Source organism: Uloborus diversus, chromosome 4, assembly GCF_026930045.1.
Source record: "Uloborus diversus isolate 005 chromosome 4, Udiv.v.3.1, whole genome shotgun sequence".
Classification (NCBI taxonomy): Eukaryota; Metazoa; Arthropoda; class Arachnida; order Araneae; family Uloboridae; genus Uloborus; species Uloborus diversus.
This window is the reverse complement of record NC_072734.1, coordinates 130,851,671-130,865,711: the sequence shown is the minus strand read 5'-3', so window position 1 is coordinate 130,865,711 and position 14,041 is coordinate 130,851,671. Positions and strand designations below refer to the sequence as shown.

At 30.8% G+C, this 14,041-nt stretch overlaps 1 protein-coding gene across 1 annotated transcript; it reads left to right on the top strand.

Annotated features, from left to right (window-relative positions):
* The first annotated feature begins 124 nt into the window (after positions 1–124).
* Positions 125–13,033, top strand: LOC129219965 (uncharacterized). The gene is made up of 5 exons (XM_054854283.1): positions 125–210; positions 2,846–3,007; positions 7,173–7,266; positions 10,925–11,097; positions 12,208–13,033. The coding sequence occupies exons 1-5, from the start codon at positions 208–210 to the stop codon at positions 12,292–12,294; spliced, it is 519 nt and encodes a 172-aa protein (XP_054710258.1). The 5' UTR covers positions 125–207; the 3' UTR covers positions 12,295–13,033.
* The last annotated feature ends 1,008 nt before the right edge of the window (positions 13,034–14,041 follow it).

Here is a 14,041-nt window from a genome sequence, read left to right as displayed (position 1 = left end):
TTACCTCAAATTTGCTATTTTTATTGGGAATTTATATTTAAAATATAAATTTGAAATTTTGATACATTTCATGGCAATACTTATTTTTCACGGCTGACGGCTGAAAAAAAAAATTTATGTTTGTGTTTTGTTTATGTTGCTGTCTGCTTGTAAAAACGAACAAGTTTCTCTCACTATTAACGGCTGCTTGAGCTAATTAATTGAAAAATGGTACATCAAAACGAACTATTATTTTTAAAATTTTCTTTCTTGTGTTGCTTTTGCTTTTCTTGTTCTGCAATTATTTAAGCAAATATTTCCTTGTTTTTTATCTATTCCTTTTATAAAGGATGTTAAAACCTTCATCTATTAAACATTTAAGATATTTATGTTTTTTATTTTGAATTTTTTTTTTTTTTGCATAATTTAATATTTGCTTGTTTTTAAATTCTTTTTCATTTGGTTCTTTCTTGTGCCCATTGTTAAAACGTTATGAAAAAAATGACCCAAATTAAAAATTTGAATTCAATGTTGAAAAAATTTCAGAGCAATTTTGTTCAAAAATTGCGATTTTCAAAAACTTTTGAAACCGTCTGAGTTTATAAATAATTTTAAATTTTAGCTTTGAGCTTTCCATTAAGTTTTATGTTTCTGATTTATCACTGTTAGATACATACAAAGCCTGTAAATTACGTTTAAGTTTAATGTTTTTTATTTTTTAAAGTTGCCAATACAATATAATGGCCGAAAAAAAAAAGAGAATAAAAAATAGACGAGTCCAGTTGAAGAAAATCTTTAGGCTTTCTATATTCTGTCTATTAAATTTCAGAAATTTTCCTGTGCAAAAAATGAAACAATATAATATTGATTAAAAACATGCATGACATTAAAAAAAAAAAAATGAATCTAAGATGCAGCCCCTTATAAATCAAAAAATTTTGCCACAATTCGAACTTTTTGTACAGGCATGTCCATATATTGCCCTGTTTCTACTTTAGGGAATGAATTCACATTATATAGTGTGCCTCTGGTAAGTTGAGCCACGCTCTTGACAATGTTTCCTTTTTTTTCGGTTAATAGGGAAGGGTAATTGGTGCTGAAATGAGTTGAGTAACTTTCATGGTAGGTTCGCAAAAATATTCCAACACAAATCCATTGCACTTATACATCCCTTTTTCACTGAACTATCCAAAAAGAAGTAAACATTGTCAAGGTCATAGCTCAAACAGCCAGTCGTGCTATACCTTTCTTGAGCTGTTTGTATTATCATAGTTTGCAAGTCTTTTTGGTTTATTATTTCCAACTTGTACCAAGCATACAGCTAGATAATATAGACACATGCTGTGTGTGTATACATTAGCAGGCCCAAATCTATAAATTTTGGGCCTGTGCAACAAAATCTGTACGGCCCCCAGAGGCCAGCAGTATTTTTAAAGTTAGTTTTTTTTTCAATATTTTCTTCAATTTCTTGCACAGTTGGGCCCTTTAAGAACGTGCCCCCCCCCCCCCCCGCGCTGCAGGTCAGGGCGCGTACATTTGCTACTATCCTCCACTCGATTAAATTATAAAACTTTTCTCTCTTTCCCTCCAATTTGTTTCAATTTAATATTATTTTTATGATATGTTATGTTAATGAACAGGGGTGCTCCAAGCCTAATTTTTTGGGGAGGGGAAATTTTTTTTGCATAAATCTTCAAATTTTACCAAGTGACAAAATATGATCTTGTACAGATACCTACATCTAATGAAAAGATATATTAAACAAAGAAAAAAAAATTAACTGTGCATTAGTATCTTCAAATTTATATGATTGTGAAACAAAATGTTCGAAATGAGGAATTTTTGGGAGGTCACACCTACCTCCCATCAAAGCTCACGTAATTATTTAGCTTCAAATGCGAAAATGTTATTTCTCTCATGCAGAGCAGTTGAACCACGTGACCGAGCTTTAAGAATGCCACAACCATTGGGTATGACATAACGTCTTCTTGGTTGCTGTAAAATATTTTCCCTCCCCCCATGGGAGGATATAAATGGAGGGTCATGTCTAAACAGTAGACAATATTATCAGTTCATCTATATTGTATATGATTATAATTTAATAATTGGGGATCAACATGAATGGATGAAAAAGAAACGTGTAATAGTTAATATGTATTGTGAACTCTGCGGGGACCAATTCAAAAAGCGTATAGAAGATAAACTTATAAACGGTGCTTCACTATTGTTGCACATTGTTTTCAAATACTTTATGAATAAAATGCTGGTATTTAATATTCTTTTTAAAATTAATTATTTATTTTTTAAGTAAAAATTTGAAAGAAAACTTTGTTTTGTTACTTCTGAAATTAATTAAGAAAATTTGTGCCTTACTAGGTGCCTCATTCCTGGCTAGTTTAGTATTTTTTATTGTCACTAAAACAGTTCCAGAAATTTTTCGTACTAAAAACTCTATGTTTTTGAGCATGATCCCCCCTCTCTCCAAAATGATAGTCTGTATCCGCCCGTTGCTACCTCCTTAATTGCGTAAAAATATTTAATGTTTTTTGAATTGGCTATTCTCTTGGCACTCTTCATTTCCTAGATTGCCTGAAATTTAAATAACTTTGAAATCATGACTCCCATTTTGTTTTCTGCATTATTTCCTTTATTTTATTCAATATGATTTAAATGCCAGGGAATATGTACAATTAAACTGAAAAAAAAAAAAAAACTAAAAATGGAATATAAGACCAAAAATTACTGACTAACTCCTGAAAGATTGATGGACTTTTTAAGAGATTCAATTCCTTTTGATGCTAGGGGCCGTGACTGTTTGGAACTTTTGAAAATGGGGGAGGTAATTACTGTTTATTTCTTTTTTTAGGGCCTACCTTGGAAGCTTCTCATATTGATTGTGATTGTGATTGCTGTTTTGTCTCAATTAGAAGTTCCCCAAAACAAATGGATTGTATCAAAAACAGTGACTCTTAAAGCTTCAGTTGAAGACACATACAGTTTCATCACATCTTTAGATTATGTTGATAAGGTGATTAATATTTCTTCAACATTTTAGACATTATATGCTTTTTTACTTGAGTCATAGTTGTTTTCCATATTAGGTATTTGCTACACAATTTCATTAGTTGCTTTTACTGTTTTTAAAAAATAATTAACAAGTATATAAATAAATTAAAAGTGTAACAAACATATGTAATTTGGTCTTTTCTACTACTAATTTGGGAAGCATTTACGGCAGCTAAAATTCAGAGTTTTATGCAGAGAAGAAATTTCACTCCAATCTTATTATGCAGGGCTGCCCAGAGCCAGGTCAGGTCCGTTATCAGTTTCGCCACTCCTAAAACTTGCAAAATTTATGTTACTCCAATTCCAAGCCAGGTCCCCTCAAGGGATGGGCCCCTTTTTTCCAACTAGGCTGACATGGCCGTAGGGTCTGTTAACATGTAGAAGAGTTTTGTAGGGAGAAAAGCCAGTGTAATTTCCCTACTTAAGGCTTTTATGTATTCTCCCATTTTAAAACTTCGCATTTGATGCCTTACTCTTTTGTTTAATTCAAATAAAGTTACACAAGTATTCCAATGTTTCTCTAGGTAGAGGAACATTTGCATTTTGCCAATTGTGACAATGATGTGAGTAACGAATAAATACCTTTGTGCTTGAAAATTAAATAAATCAGTTAATGTTTTGATGCACAACGATTGCAAATTACTACAGACAAGTATTTCAGTGTTACAAGGAACACCTTTTTCAATGCAAAGAAGTGTGAGCTTTTGGATGAAAAGTCATGCAAGAAAAGGTTCATTCATTTAAGGTTGATTCGTTTAATATTGTCAATATTTTTACCATCAATGTATTAGGACCAATTTTTTTCCCTAATATAAATAATTTTCTTTGAAAGTTTTTCAATGTAGGTATTTTATATTTGATTAAAAAACAACAGCAATAAACTCATTACTATGTTTCTAAAACTGCAATTATGATGAAATATACATCAGTTATTAGTAATCGCAACATCCTTCTCATTGGAAAGATTTTTCTATAGTTAGTAGTTTAATGAAGTAGACTTTCATTGGAGGAATTGGGCAATCTTTTTTTCCTGCTCTGTTAACTAGAGCATTGTGTAGTATTAGTTTTCCCAAAAAAATATATACTTACAGTCGGATCTCGCTACAACACAATCCGACTTACGCGAAATGGCTATAATGCGAGTTTTTTTATAAGTAATGAATTTTTTAGTACTGACGCAAATTGCTCTCCTGCAACATGAATTTTTTTTGGAAAGGAGCGGCGCCATGGAGCGTTAAAATGAGCTTCGCTGACACTAAATATTGGTTTTGTGAATGGACTTTCATCCTGTTAGCATCACTGATAGCGGAAGTTCACACACTGTATAAGTCTAAACAGCACTTTGCTTTAGTTTATACAAATAACCGCTCCGGTTCTTGACATTTTTTTTTGTCATTCTACATAATAACGTTGATAAAACAGAATGGCTCCCAAATGCGCTTTTCCTTCTCAAGTTGGGAAAAGTGGAAAGAAAAACAAAGTTTCTGACCATTAAAGAATAGGTCAAGATTCTCGATATGCTTGAACAATTAAAAAGTGCGTCGAAGGCAGCACGAGAATTAGGTATGAGTGAATCTTCAATATGTACAGTTAAAACTCAAGAAAAGGAAATCCGTAAAAGTTCAGAACTTAGTTTTAATATTGAAGCTCTCAGAGTAGTGTCTGAGCAGTACAAACATCATAAAAATGAAAGCTGTTCTTTCATTGTGGCTTAAAGAGGCCAGAAAGGAGTGTTCCCACACTGCATATAACCATCATCTTCAACATTTAAAAAATTATAATTAAGCTTACAATATCTCTGTTCAGTTCTATTATAACACAGTAATGTACTTCATGTAAGCACTGGACTGTTTTAATTCATGTCTCTCATTGATCATTGATTTTATGCTTCATAGCAGTAATTTTTTAAACAGTACCACTTTTCTAAAATACAGTAAAAAGTCAGTTCTTTATAAAAGACAGGGTAATATATAGTTAAGAAATCGTTTGAAACAATTTGAGTTGAGGAGTGTTAACACATGTCTGAAATAATTGGGTATGCTTATAAAAAATTCTAATCATACGTTGTTCCATAACGCAAAATTTTGACTTGCGCAAGGGGTCTTAGAATGCATCCCTCGCGTAAGTCGGGATACGACTGTATATGCTTAATTACTGTTTCTCTCACTCATAGTTTTCCCCCAATATAAATCATTAATTTAAATATTTAAATTGAAATTTTACTTCAAAGATATATCATACTATTTGTTACACATGTTCTAAACAGACCTAGATAAAATGTAGAACTGTCTAAAACCAAATCTTTAAAATTTTCTGCAAAAAAAAAAAAAAAAAAGTCTCCCAAGCTCTATATTGCAGCCAACTGCAAAAAAATAAAGTTATATGTGAGTGAAGTGCCACTGTGCAACCCCATAATGTTTTTATCATATTATACTTACTTCTTTTTGTGCATTTACCGGAGAAAAGCAACAGATGGGGACTAATGAAGAAATTGTAGAATTGTAGAAAACATTAAAAATAAAAGTAAGGATAATATTAAATAAATAAATAGTGTGCTGAATATTAGTAGGTCTCAATTAATACTTAAAATGATAATAGCAGAAAATTTCTCATTTAATAATAACAAAAATGATTTCTGACTTTCGAAAAAATATTAAAGTAGGAGTGTCCATTTTTTAAAATTGCTTACATTATCATATGCTTTAGTTCTTCCAGAGATAACTTTTTCCTGACTGAAATAGACTACATATGTTATTACATAGCTAAAGCATTACCAAATATGTAGAGTTAAAATAGAGTAAATATTTCGCCATCTCACTTTACCCTGCTATTTTATTTTGCACCACGTTTCTCACTTCATAAAAGAATAGTAAATTTTTTATTAAAGAATAGTACATATTTCTCAGGAGAGATATTTCTGTGTTGGAAAGGGTTCAAAAAAGGGTTATTAGACTAGTAAGAGGACTTTCAGATTTAGACTATGATAACAGACTTGATAGGCTTATTATGTATAGCAGGGTTCCCCGATATATATCAAGATATATATCTGATATTTATTTTGAAAATATCATGATATTTTGATATTTTCGATATTTATTTTTTTGACTATGGTATTTTAAATAAAAAGTATGTTAATCATAGTATATTAATTATAGTTAAATTATTTTTTTCAATAATTTATTATAAAAAATAACCAAAAAGTTATGTTCTATATTCTTATGATGTATAATACATCATTAACATAACAAAATAATAAAATATTCCATTTTTAATAGTATTTTATACTTATAAAATTATTAGTAATGTAACAGTTTTAAATCATATTAAAAGTGCCTAATTAAATGTTAAACGTTGCTCAGAAAAAAAAAGAAAATGTCTTATGACTGTACACCAAGTAATGCATATCATTTACTTCTGAATCATAACTGTAAAAATAGCTCACAGAAGAAAAATGAATAAAACAGCTAATTCTAAATTAACTTCATTAAAATTGATAGAAATGTAAAATAAAATATTAGATATTGACTTTAAAATAATGAAAGAAACATTAGTTTTAAGTCTACATATTCTAATTTTAATATAAAAAAAAAGAGTGATTAGAGGATACATTTACTATTTTGAAGACTTTAGTTTGTGCTAATTGAAAATATTGGATATATATCAAAATATGGGATAGTTTCGATATTTTCGAAAATATCATGATATTTTCGAAGCCTGATGTATAGCCTGGAGCAAAGGAGAGCCAGATGCCAGAGGAAACATGATTCAGTTGTTTAAATTTATCGAAATGAAAGATGTTAACGGGTTAAATTTTCTCGCGGAAGGCAAGAAAAGGGGTCATTGTTTTAAACTATTCAAAACTCAGGCTAACCTGGATATTAGAAAAAATTACTTCTTTAGTAGGGTCGTGAGCACTTGGAACAGCTTACCAGAAGAGGTGGTAATGAGCAAGGGGGTGGATAGCTTTAAGAGGGCTATTGATCTTCATTTGGGGACTTATAAACTGACTAGGACCTGCCTAGCTGGGCCCAGAGCCTGTTGTTGGTCGTCACATTTGTATTTGTCTTTAGAAGTATTATGCTCTTTGTGAATTTAAGGTACCCTCACAAATTTTGTTTCTGTTGCAGTGGTTCCCTTTTGTGTCACGTGTGAGAGATGCAGACGGTCGGCCACTAAGTGCTGGTAAAAAGCTGTATGCTGTGTATGATATTCCTGCCTATGGTGAGTGATAAATTTGCATACCGTATTTTAAATTGTATTATCCTCTGCGGCGTATATAGTGGCTCCCAAAATGATTCGTACGCTTTGATATTTTTTATTAAAACCAAAGTAACGCAAAACTGAATTCGAATATGAAGTCCAATATTTTTTCACATGATTCCTATGTCATTCTAAATAAAACCCAGTAATTTTTTCAAAATATTGACTGATCTTCTTTTTTAAATGGGTCAAAAAACAGAGAAACAGAGAAGTAACATGCCACAAAAGTCATTGTACACTCAAATGTTTCCAAATAAATTCACAATTAAAACTATCACATGTCGTTTTTTTTAAATATGATTTTTGCCTTGTGTTGTCCCTTGAGTGTCTTTTGCCTTTAATTTTTTGTTTATTTATTCCTTAATATTTTGCTTTTTACTTTAAAATAGCTGGAATTCGTAAAAAAACAACCAACACAATTCTAAATTTGAATTTTTTCCTCACAGTAGCGATTAATTCTGGTTTGGAAACTCTGGTTTGGAAATGTCTCTAAATTAGTTAATTTACTCCATTCTATAGTAAAGTGCTTGATAAAATGCTTCAAAGAAAAGAATCAGACCAAAAACAAGGGAAGAAAAGGTCAACTGGCAAAGTTAACAAAGCATAATCGGAGATTTACAGTTAAAAAATTTATGAAAAATACATATTTGAGTGCTGTAAAAGTTTCTGCAGAATTGAATGAAAAATTTTACATTTAATTTTCTCCTAAAATTTTTCGCCAAGTTCTCTGAAGAAAAAATAAAATGTTTGTATAATCCGCAGATAATGTGCTGTAAAGAAAAATGTTTATTTGTGAAATACAGTACAGTGTGTTGCAAAAATCCGAGGTAATTGGGGCTCGTACCACCTCAGATTACTGAAAACTTGGATTAGCGGAAAAAAAATTTCGGACAACATTAGGCCAAGCACTCTTTACTTCCTTACATAATGAAACCTAAATATTGTCTTAACAAAAAATTTATCGCTCAAATTTCAACAAATTTTTCAGTTTTAATGACCCCGAAACGAACTTTGATTAGTTTTTTAATGGTGTTTGAAGGTATATTTATGTCTGAAAATTTGTAGACAACCAAAAGATGCAGTCACGCCAAATCCATTTTGATATATTTGTCGTGACATTTGTATCTATGAGTGCCTTTCTTTGTTTTTCACAAAAACATATGCAAACAAAAATGTTTAAATATAAATGATTAAAATTTCGTTACGATAAGCATGGCTTCAAGTTGTGCACACACTCCTCTTTGGTTGCAATCAGATATTCCAAAGGAGCTGTTTATTTGTTTTTTGTTACGAAAAAGAAAAAAGTGTTTAAAATTTTTAGCTATTTATTGTATTAATTTTATTATTGCTAAGGCTCTTCATCCATCTCTAGTAGTCAATGAATATTTCGTGCCACTTGGCTAGTGTTGTTGACACTAGTATCTCTATTACTTTATTGTAGTTAATTAAAGAAGTTCTACAATAGCAAAACATTACCACTTTCATATTTAATGTAAATCATTTTTTAGCGATTAGAATATACTTTGAAATCTAAATAAAACACCTTGAATTAAGCGAACCTCAGTGTTTTGAGACTCGGATTTTCAAGATTCTACTGTATTGAGAAATGTTGAAAAGCTTTGGTTTAACATACAATTTTAGCAACTAAATTAAAAACTTGAAGTTGTAATGACTTTTAAGGTTTTCAAAATTAAGCTAAAAAGTAATGTATTCTTCTTGAAAACATGATTATAGTACCCTAATTACGAAGGACGAAGAGTCAAGACAAAAGTGCAAATGGTCTAATCTTGTGCAAATGAACGCTTCGTCTTTAACTGTATGTTGTTTATTTTACATAACCTGAATCGTGTAAGAAGAACATTCAATCTTTGTAAAATAAACGGTCTACAGGCAGTGAAAGAACATTCTAACTATGTAAAATAAACAACAGGGTGGCGACAGATCAGGGAAATCAGGGAGATCAGGGAAAAGTCAGGGAATTTTATTGATCAGGGAAATATCAGGGAATGGAATTTCGAAAAAATAATAAAAAATCAGGGAAAATTGATGAAATGAAGACAAAAAAAAATTTTTTTTTGCTTTGCAAAATTAAATATCTTTATTTCCCATGCATTATCTGCCAATTATTTGTTTAATAAAAAGTAAAATTATTGACGTGCGATTATACACATGTTTGCGCATTTTTTTCCCTTAAGGTCAAAGTAATGAATCTTAAGTTATTAACCACAGGATAAACTTCCTAAGCTTATGTGTCTGTAAAGTTGTTTATTTTACGTAGTTTGAATTTTTCTGCCAGGCGTTCCATGCTACGTAAAATAAACAACTATACAGGCAAAGAGGAAGCCGCCATTAAAGACTTTGCTCCATTGCCTTTACTCATTGTCTTGAAGTAGCTAGCGTACTGTAATCACAATTTTAAGAAAAAAACTTTTTTTTTCTTAAATTGATACTAAGAGCTTAAAAGGTATTTTACTTGGCATTCTCGATTTAATTGCTGAAATTGAATGTTAAATGAAAATCAACTTTGTTTTTTGCCATTTTATTATTCGCTGTCGCTTTAGATTATACGAAGGGTTTTTTTTTTCAGACTTTAAAATTCTTTTATTTTAAATCCAAATTATACACTATAAATTCTGAAATTAATTATTGTTTTTTTACATTTCAATGTTGTTGGTTACAAAATATTTTTTTTTCGACTGATAATGAAATCATTTGAAATTGAGTTGTGTACATAAGTAAATATTTTTACTATTTTTTAATAGTTAAAATGCTGTATTCCTTCCTTAAAACCTAAGTTCTTGATTGGAGAATAGCTCAATATGACTGGTTGTTTAAAAAGGTTCCAATTTGTTTTACATAAATATGTCTATTATTTACATAAATAAAACTACATTACTTCTATACTTTCACAATTACTTGTTATTCTCGCAGCAACAATTATGCTGCTTGAAAATTCAGTTCAAAATTATTTCCAAATAAACTTTTTTAGTTTTATCATAATTAGATATGTCTTTAAGAGTGGTTTTAATAATTTCTTAGAATTCTTAAGTTAACAGGTTACTGGAAGTAAAGAGTATTTGTTTTAGATTTCCTGTACTATTTCTCCGTAGATATTTTAATATACTATTTTTACTTAAAAAAAAAAAAAAAGAAGCTTATTTTCAAGATATATTTTTAATTAACAGGTTAAAACGTTTTAAACACTGCATTTTATTTAATATGCAATGGTGTTGAGGTAGGGTAAAGGAAGAAAACCATTATCCATGGTAACGTAAATCAGGGAAATTCAGTGAACTTAATCAGGGAAATCAGGGAAATTTTTTTCGCCGTTCCTGTCGCCACCCTGAACAACATACAGCAGCAAAGTGATCTCTATTGGTGAATCCTACAGTAAATATTGAGGTTCAATGTGCTGCTGTTGAAGAATAATCACAGATAATCAGCACCTCATTATCTTTACACTGTTTTAACATATAATCGGCAGATTATACGAGGAAAATATGGTAATAAACTTTTAAAACTTGTATTCAAATAAACATGACTGCTTAGCATATACTCTTTAGCTGTCATAAATTGATATTTAATATTTTCACATTTTTGCTAAATGCTCTTTTTGCAGGCGAATATCAAATGCTGTACCGTGTCACCGAGCACAAAAAAGGGAAACAAATAGTCATTGAGGGAGACAATCTCCTGCTCCCCCGAATCGAATTCACTTTTGTGAAGATGAAAGAAGTTTTGTCCAAAGTTACCATTTCTATCTCATTCCGCAGGCTAAGTTATTTTTACCAGGTAAGTCCTTTTCAAACCAACTCTATTCTGACAATGGGAACTTTTTCATGCACTGTGTTAGAATTATCATGTTTAAAATTTAACTCTTCTGAACAAAATATCTTGAAATGGTTAAAATAGTGAAAGATCAATAGGATCAAATAAGGCCGACCTGGTTTCAAGAGGGGAAAGGGATGAAGGAGCTGGTTGCCCTTGAAACCAGTCTGCCTTTCTCAATCTTTTATTAATGCCGATTGGAGCTGTACAACTTTAACACCAGAGTTACAGAATGCAAAAGGTGGATTTAGACATTCTGTTTTGAGTATAAAATGAAATAATTAGTGTAGAATTTTTTTTTTTTTTTTTTTGACTAATTCATAATTTTAAAGAACTAGTAATATGAATGCATTAGAATGTTGTGTTTATCTTAAAAAATAGCTTTTAAATGTTAGAAGAAAAAGTGTTTATATTTCTATTCGCATAAAACTTCTTTGCAAAATTTGAACCTGTATGGCGGAGGTCAAATTTTGAAAAAGTGGTGGACATCATTTATGGATAATAGGCCCTAGGGACAGTATAGGAAATAAGTATTTAATTTTAAAGAGTAGTACTGCTCTTCAAATACTGATATTGAGGAGCCGTTCTGTAAATTTGAAGAGCAATTTTACCACATTTGCTACATTATATTTTCAACAAGAAAACAAAAAAGCTTTTTTAATGTAATGTTTAAAAATGTGTGCATTTAAAAAGTTCTGAACAATGACTTCTATCACTCATCTTTTACAAAATAAAAGAACTTGTGCAAATGTGTAGTTTTACAAATACAAGGATATTTAGGGGTTCAGAAAATTAAATTTATGCCATTGAGAAATTAAAACCATTTGCACCCTTTTTATTGATAAAAATAAATAATCATCTTAATCCCCCCCCCCTTTTTTGTATTAAAAAATTTTGATGCATTTTATGGTTTTGTATCATGTCATACGTATTGAATGGTGAACTGTGATGCGATACCTCTTATTTCCTACACAGCCCCTAAATTAGTACAATGTATGGAAAGGTCATTACAGGGAGCATTATTCAAAGTATGCAAAATTGTTGACATCTATGAAAATTTCTTTTCACTTTCAGTACACCATTGGTCCAGTTCTCCACTTCTTGGTCAGTCAGAAACTTCAGCATTCTCTGTTCCTACTGAAGTCAGTGTTTCCATATTGATGTTGAGGAAGCCTAGGATATTTTTGTCTGAAGATCAACATGCTCTTCATTAGCTTCTGCACCCAAGCCAAACATTGCCTGCAAATTCCAGTCGTGCATCAGTTTTAAGCTTTCATTTTGAGTGAACAAACAAAATGAGAGTTGGTGTGTGCGGTATGGCTTGAGTCCCCATCCACAAAATTTCAAATCCTGCTGCTATTTAATGAAAGATTCTTTTTGGTGAGTTATGTGTTCAACCCCTTATCTCTTCTCATTTATGTTGACAATAGTTGATAAATTAGCTGAAACATTCAACTCTGTGATAGGAATAGTCAAAAAAGTATGTATACTAAGCAAATTTCGGCAGCATTGGAAAGTCTGTGGAATACCCGACTCTAACGTATACACATAGAATTATTTCATTCTATTTCTGAGAGTACTAATGTTGTACTATATTTTCATGTGGGAAGTAGACGTGTAATTTCTTCCGCTGTCTTTCAGGAAGAAAAACCAATTTATTCCAAATAGTCCTAATATTTTTCATCAATTGTATTCCAAAACACTTATGTATACATAAATATTAGTTTGTAGCTCACATTATGCATCTTATACAACAATCAAATTCTACCCAATATGAACTGTGACTTTTTTCCTCAAGCAGCAAAAATCCTGTCATTAATAGCAGTGGCGTTCCTAGCATGGGTGGCACCAGGGGTGGTAATTTGCCGTGACGCTCCCACTTCCAGGAAAATTTTCAAATTTGTAGTCTTAAAAATGCATTTTAGCTTTATATTTTTCTAATACTTACAATTTCACTTTGGGTGTCACCCCCTCCCTCCAGTGGGTGACAACCGAGGCAGACCCCCTGCCCCCCCCTGAAGTGACGCCACTGTTTATAGCCATATCATCAGATTTCATTTTCATTCTGTTCTTCCAGTTGAATTAGAAAAGTAGTGGTGGTGCTTCTGTTTCGGTATCAGGCTGTGCCTTATGTTGGCATAAAAAAAATCAGTTTGTTTTTACACAATATGCTTTTAGATTGATATCAAATTATAATTATTTATTTATTTATTGATAAGTTATACAACTTTAAAAGAAATAGTTTTGCGTTGTATAAGAACTTAGACCTCCCAATTTGCTAAAAGTGTAAGGAATGTTTCATACCTTCTATGTAAGAATTTATGAAGAAAATATTAGTTCCCAAAGTCGTTTTTTGGCTATGATATTTAAATCCCTTATATATTTCATGTACGTAAAATTTAAGACAGTAGAACATCAAAAATCTGAATGCAAAAAATCTAAAACTCTCCAATCCCAAAAATCTGTTATCATTTCAAAGCTCTCTTAGCTAAAATTTTGATTTTTTAAAATCAGCTTTAGCCAGTTTTTCCTTATGGAAATTAATTCAACTTTATTAATCCAAAATATGATGTTTTCCAGAAGTTGATTCAATTTTCTTTGTTTACTGTATTACAGTTCCTTACTGTAAATATTTTTCATTTTGAGAGTTTATTTTTGTTAAAAAATGTCATTGCATATTGTAAAATTATGTACTGTATTGTGTGTTATGCACATAAATTTTGTTTTATCATTTGATTTGATTAATTGGTATACTATTTTCCTTCATGATATCTTCTTGGTTATTTTCAATTATCCGAACTAAATATAGTCCGAATACACTAGAGTATGGCAAAAATATTTTAAAACGGTTATTAATGAAAACTAACAGAAACTTGTGCTAAAAAAGCATTCAATGCCTTAAAGTTCT

What these genes read in the sequence shown, in the direction of transcription:
- LOC129219965 (XM_054854283.1), top strand. An exon ending in GTATGATATTCCTGCCTATG is followed by an intron (nt 7,267 to 10,924) that starts GTGAGTGATAAA and finishes CTCTTTTTGCAG; the next exon opens with GCGAATATCAAATGCTGTAC. An exon ending in GGCTAAGTTATTTTTACCAG is followed by an intron (nt 11,098 to 12,207) that starts GTAAGTCCTTTT and finishes TTTCACTTTCAG; the next exon opens with TACACCATTGGTCCAGTTCT.